This window comes from Austrofundulus limnaeus, unplaced genomic scaffold (genome assembly GCF_001266775.1).
Source record: "Austrofundulus limnaeus strain Quisiro unplaced genomic scaffold, Austrofundulus_limnaeus-1.0 Scaffold358, whole genome shotgun sequence".
Lineage (NCBI taxonomy): Eukaryota > Metazoa > Chordata > Actinopteri > Cyprinodontiformes > Rivulidae > Austrofundulus > Austrofundulus limnaeus.
The window spans coordinates 510,125-516,524 of NW_013952760.1; the positions used below are offsets into that span (position 1 = coordinate 510,125).

The 6,400-nt window shown below is 41.7% G+C and overlaps 1 protein-coding gene across 1 annotated transcript in view; it reads left to right on the plus strand.

Annotated features, from left to right (window-relative positions):
• Nucleotides 1-6,400, plus strand: part of LOC106528108 (integrin alpha-3) — a gene marked incomplete at its 5' end in the record, with an annotated part of 24,548 nt that overhangs the window by 3,655 nt on the left and 14,493 nt on the right. Inside the window, 12 exon segments of the mRNA XM_014023189.1 lie at nucleotides 1,980-2,107; nucleotides 3,343-3,428; nucleotides 3,705-3,835; nucleotides 4,269-4,375; nucleotides 4,519-4,611; nucleotides 4,696-4,755; nucleotides 4,836-4,989; nucleotides 5,066-5,259; nucleotides 5,341-5,429; nucleotides 5,600-5,733; nucleotides 5,835-5,912; nucleotides 5,979-6,046. Coding sequence (XP_013878643.1) covers nucleotides 1,980-2,107; nucleotides 3,343-3,428; nucleotides 3,705-3,835; nucleotides 4,269-4,375; nucleotides 4,519-4,611; nucleotides 4,696-4,755; nucleotides 4,836-4,989; nucleotides 5,066-5,259; nucleotides 5,341-5,429; nucleotides 5,600-5,733; nucleotides 5,835-5,912; nucleotides 5,979-6,046 — 1,322 coding nt within the window.

Sequence of the window (6,400 nt, forward strand, 5' to 3'; positions counted from 1 at the left end):
CCTCAACACCCTCGACTCTAAATGAAACATCAGAAGTTTTCTTTCTATTTGAATATCATATAATTAGTTTTATCCAAATTTAATGATCATTTATTAAGTTTAAACCAAGATTTGTATCATTTCCAACAGACGTTCTATGTCTTTACCCAAACAAAAACATGTAGTATCATCTGCAAATAAAACACATTTCAACAACCCTGACACATTAACCAAGTCATTCACATATAAAAGAAGTAACTTTGGTCCAAGTACAGAACCCTGAGGAACTCCACATGTAATATTGTAGAGTTCAGATCTTAAATCATTTATTTGTACAAACTGTTTCCTGTTTTTAGATAAGTAGATACCCACTGTAATGTTGGTCGTCTTATACCATATTTATTTAACTTTTCAAGAAGAATACTGTGATCAGTGGTGTCGAATACTTTCCTTAGATTATGAAATACAAATACTTCTTAAGTACAGTCCTTTTATTTGAATGATTCTGTCCTGCTGGAGTGTGACATGATTTGTTTGTGTACAAACTAATACACTATCAGAGTTTTATATATTTATACTTCTCATTCAACCACAGTTAAATTCACTCTATCTAGGAGGCTCAGTTTATATGGATAGTTTTTATTTTTTACAACAACAAACTGCAATGAAAACAAGCAAAAGTGAAATAAAAGTAACAACTTTCTACTTCTTGTCTTTTTAAAAATGTAAGGAATTGTTAAAATTTCAGTGTTAAAGTTTTGTGTTGATTTAACACCCCTAGTGTTATTTTAACACTTTCTGAGTAAACTGACACCCAGTGTTGATTTCCTCATTGTTGTTTCAACTGTGTTAAATAAGCTCCGCCCACTTGTAGTGTTGATGCAACACTACAAGAGTACCTTGTGGTGTCTGTTAACCTTTCTAACACCATAATTTCCTTTGTTAATAATAATACACTGATGTTACTTTTAACACTGTATTTAACACTGTTGAAATGTAAATGCAACACCCAGTATTGCTGAACATTAAACACTGGCTGGTGTTAAATTAACAAAAAAAAAAGGGTTTTAAAATTTAACACTTTCACAAATGTTATTTTAACACCAGCGAGTGTGGACAAATATAGACACTTTGTTGGTGTTGAAATTAACACTGTGGGTGTTAAATTAACACTGACATTTTTGCTGTGATAGGCTGAAAAACAATTACTCAAGTGCAGATACCCAAAAATTCTACTTAAGTACTGTAACAAAGTATTTGTACTTAGTTACTTTACAACTCTGGCTTTATTATTTTCTGTCTTTTAGGATTTTTAGCATCATTCTTGGATTTATTTCATGTACAGCTGTTTGGATGCAGCCTTTGTTTATAATAAAGTGTTATAAACATAAACACTGGCTCACTTTTAGGAAGTCCTCGAGGAAGTCTCATAGAACCTGAAAGACTTCAGGGAGGTTCAAGGACTTCCAGGTTTGAGCTTCTTCCTGTGACCTTTCAGTGACATCATCACTGTGTGTTGAGCACAGGTAGAGTCAGAAAACTGAACCCAGGAAATTAACACACACTCTTCATTTCCTGCTGTCTGAACGGCTCCAGCTCCTCAAACTGAGTTCACATCACAGGGACTCCTTGGGTTCTGGACCTGTGGATCTGTTCCTGTGTTTTCAGGTCAGCAGTCTTGGTTCTGTCTGGTCCGGCCCGATACACTGGACTGATTTGTGTCACATGACTTCAGCTCATTGGGAGGAGACAGTGCCTGTCCTCTGTCTGTCCTTGTCTGTCCCTGTTTGTGTGTGTCCTCTCCGTCCTTCACACACATTTATTCTGAGACGCTAAAGAAATAAAAACAACTGGGCATAAAACAATCAACGTGAGGCCTTCAGGGACATCAGGAAATTCCAGGATTCATTAACCTCTAAATGTTCTGACAGCCGGCTGCAGCTCCTGCTTCAGTTCAGGTGGAAACATTTTCAACGTAACACCAGCTGTTCTTCTCACAGCATGTTTGTCGGAGCTCCCAGGGCGAGGGCGGAGCCTAATGTCCCAGCCAATCGGACTGGAGGAGTGTACCGTTGTCCAGTCACTTCTGACCAATCAGACTGCACGAGGATGATAGTGGTATATCCAGGTGAGTCACACTTTGTCTAACAGTTACTGCAGCGGGACGTCTAAAGCTGTGGACCAATCCCAGCTGTCAGCACGGGGGCGGGGGGCTGATGGTTTGGGCTCCTCGCAGTCAGTGGCTGTGTCCAAATTCAGGGGCCAGTCAGCTCGTAATGCATTATGTGATATGGTGGGCCTAGAAGGAAGCCCCGCCCACTTTTACCAATCATTACCATATTGTGCAAACTCACTCAGTTTGTGGTCATTAGTAAGTGTAATGAATTTCATGTCAATTGGCATTACCGTTTATAAAATATAAACATGATGCATTTCTGGCACCCCCTAGAGTTTGGTTAATATGAAATTTTAGATACATGCTCAGAAATATTCATTGAATATATGTTATGAGATTAATTTGGATATGTTTTAACATACATAAAAGACTGTCATTTTTGTTAATGCTAACAAGCTAGCTGTGTCTAAAAATAAACATAATTCGGTCATACAAAAACCAAACAACTTTTCCGGAACACCGTTTGTAAAGCTTTTACTCTAGGTGCTACATGAGAAGGTACATACTTATTGGCATTGTCCCTTTGGAGGAGATGATTTTTAAGTGTTTAGCATATTATGTCAATTTGCATAAACAACAATACATTTTTAAACAAACATATATTTAATCAAAAATACTGTAGAAATTAACAATTAAGTAATTTTAATGATTGGGCTAAGTATACAGGAGTTAAAGATCAAAATGTTTCACACATCACACTAGCGCCACCTATTGGTGGACTCGTGCAGTTTTTAGTATTATATAGAAGATAGTGTGCTTTATTTTTGCTGTGAAAAACTTCTCAAAATCTCTGATGGTTTAGGCTCCATTAATGATTTTATGAAATTTTTCATTTACGAAAGTATAGGCCACGCCCACTTTATTTGGGCATAATGATCTTTCTCATTTAGGTTCAAATCAAGGGTCTGTAGGTCCGTGCAAAGTTTCAAGAATATCCAATAAGCCATTTTTGCGTGAAAATTGTTTGTGGTTTGTACCACCCTCTACGCCTCAATGAGTGTAAAATGTTGTCTAACAACTTAGACAGCCTTCTGTGCGGCGCTGTGACGTAAGTGGCCGACAAAATCGGCCTTCGGAGGACCCGGCCTCTGAATTTGGACACAGCCATTGAGTCCACTGTGGGTGGAGCCAGTCTCAACAAGGGGCGGAGTCTTATCAGTCTTTACCTGTGAGGGGTCCTGTTTCAGAAATGAACCCGACTGAGGACCTGGTGGAAGACATGTGGCTGGGCGTCTCAGTGTTCAGTCAGGGTCGACCCGGTGGAAAGGTTCTGGTGAGTCTGTCTCCTGATTGGCTGATAGAGTTTTTGTGTTTGACTGCTTGGATTAGTTAATTTACTGAATTTCCTTCAACGACCCAACTAATTAACAGCTAACTAACCAATGAGCTAAATTGATTATGTAACTTCTCAAACAGCTGACTAAGAAAAACTCTAATGAACTGATTTAATAACTAGCCATTAGCATGAAAGTTTAACTTCTACAATGACAAACTGATGAACTTACCAACATTTTAACTAAGAGGTTAATCCTGTTCTGTGTCTTGGCAGGCCTGTGGTCATCGGTTCATTAAACTGTCCGGAGTGTTCAGGTACCAGCGGATGATTGGTCAGTGTTATCTCAGAGGAAACGGCGACGACAACGACGACTTGAACTGGCAGAAAACAGAGCAGGCCTGCCAGTAGGTCAACTGATCCAAAGTTCAGATGAATTCTGAGTGCAAACATTTGGTTAAAACTAGGGGTGCATCAATAAATCGACCGGCCGATAGATTGGCCTATACGTAGATAAGATCGATGGAAAAGAATGGCTTCTCATCTATACCTCAACAAAGGTCTGAAGATCAGCCTTTTGCTCTGCTGTGAGCTCTAACTAATGTCCAGTTAAAACAACTTTATATTGGTTCAAGGGTATTGTTCAGTGTTTTCCAATAAAAAAAGATTGGAACATTGAAGGTGGATTGTGACCTTTTAACACCCGACAGCATCAGCTATTTAAAAAATCAAAATCGACCAAAATCAGACTTTCTAAAGATCTGTGATCGGCCAGAAACCTGCAATCGGTGCTCCCCTAGTTAAAACCCATCCTGATCTGCTGCTCCTGTCTGTGTTCAGCCACAAGGACAATGAAGTTGTTGAGGGCATGTGCAATATGGGAATCTCCGCCTTCATGAGCGAGACTGAAATCATCGTCGGCTCACCTGGAAGCTTCGAATGGCAAGGTGACGGTTCTGTTGCCTCAGGGTGGTTCCGGTACCTCAGGGTGGTTCCGGTACACTGTGGTTTGCAGATGCAGTTTTTTTCATTTGTTCCATCCAGAACTGAATCAGGATGTACAGTAGTTTCTTGTGTTTGTTTATTACAGGAAACGTGCACGTCCTCAAGGAGAACTCGTACATCGAGTCGTACTCGAAGCAGAGCCAGTTCAGCTCACTGCAGCGGAGGAACATTTATATAGGTGAACTGTCCCTTAATGGAACAACTCATCAAACAGACTGAATCTAAAGAATACCAGCTTAAAACTGACCCTGTGTTTGTCCAGGATACTCCGTGACTCAGGCTCGTCGTCTACTGTCTGCGGTTGATGACACCATAGTAACAGGTGAAGCTTTATGTTTTTTTTATCCAACCACGATCTGATCATCGATCTTGGGTCATAAGATCAGCTCTGTTGTTGGACAGGAGCTCCCCGGGACAGTAAAGACGACGCTCGTGGCTCTGTTCTGTTGGCCGTCCAACAGTCCAAGGATCTGGTGATCAAGCAGACTCTGCGGGGTCAGCAGGTGGGCTCGTACTTTGGTAACGCGGTGGTAACCCTCGATCTGGACAATGACGGGTGAGGAAGAGACGTTTGGAGGAAATAAAATGAAGAGTTCACATTCTTCAACAGATTTGTTTTTTGTGTCCTGCAGCTGGAATGACCTGCTGGTGAGCGCTCCGTTTTACTTCAGCCACCAGCCAGAGGCAGGGGGTGCAGTCTACGTCTTTATGAACGCTGGAGGGAAGCTGGACTCTGAACCCAGCATGGTTCTGACGGGCCCTGCTGGTTCTGCTTTTGGAATGGCAGTGACCGCTGCCGGAGACCTCAACCAGGATGGGTTCCAGGGTGAGAGGACCTCGTCGTAACTCTGGACTCATTCTTTGTCATCGATCATCAATAATCAGTCAGTGTGTTGTGGTGGTTCAGACTTTGCAGTGGGAGCTCCTTTCCATGACACAGGAAGTGTGATGATCTGGACCGGGAGCAGCAAGGGGGTCTCTACAGAACCGAGCCAGGTATCACTAATTTATTTATCAATTTATCTGAGAGGTACTGTACGATGCATCAAAGGTCCAACAACCTGAGTCCAACTTCAGTTTAGAACTTCCTGGATTTAGAACTGAAGTTTCTCTCACACCCAGACCTGAATGTGGGAGGTCTGACCTGTTACTCCTCCCCCCTACAGGTGATCTGGGGCAGCAGTGTGTTTCCTGGATTCAGGACCTTTGGCTACTCTCTGTCTGCTGGTCTGGATGTTGATGGGAACAAATATCCAGACCTGCTGGTTGGATCTCTGGATGACACTGTTGCTCTCCTCAGGTACTGGTTCAGTTTCAGTAGGTCTCCACTCATCTGGTTCGATTGATTGATTGATTGATTGATTGATTGATTGATTGATTGATTGATTAATCCATCTTCAGATCCCGTCCAGTCGTTCATCTGAACAAGACTCTCAGGGTTTCTCCAGGTATCGTTGACCCAAACAGCTGTGACTTCTGGTGAGGTTCAGAGAACACTCAGGTAGCTCAGGTGTGTTGTTCCAGTGCTGACAGTGGGTCTCTCAGTATCCAGGTGCAGGTGTGTTTCTCCTACATGTTCAGCGTTGGAAAGAAGAGCAAAAATGACAACATCAGTGAGTCAGCTCTGTTCTTTTCTGTTTTTGATTTCTTCCAGTCTGAACTTATTAAACATGATTAATGTTTTCAGTATTTGGTCGAAGCAGTGAAACCTTTTGTATCAGAGATTTCAGAGATTTGGTGGTTTAAATTGACTGGTTTACCCTCTGTGTGTGTGTGTGTGTGTGTGTGTGTGTGTGTGTGTGTGTGTGTGTGTGTGTGTGTGTGTGTGTGTGTGTTCAGAACTGTGTGGTCACTCCTTCAGTTCGTCCTGCAGCTGCTGACCAATGTTAACGAGCTATAGTAATTAGTAAAATTTGCTTTGTGTGTGTGTGTGTGTGTGTGTGTGTGTGTGTGTGTGTGTGTGTGTG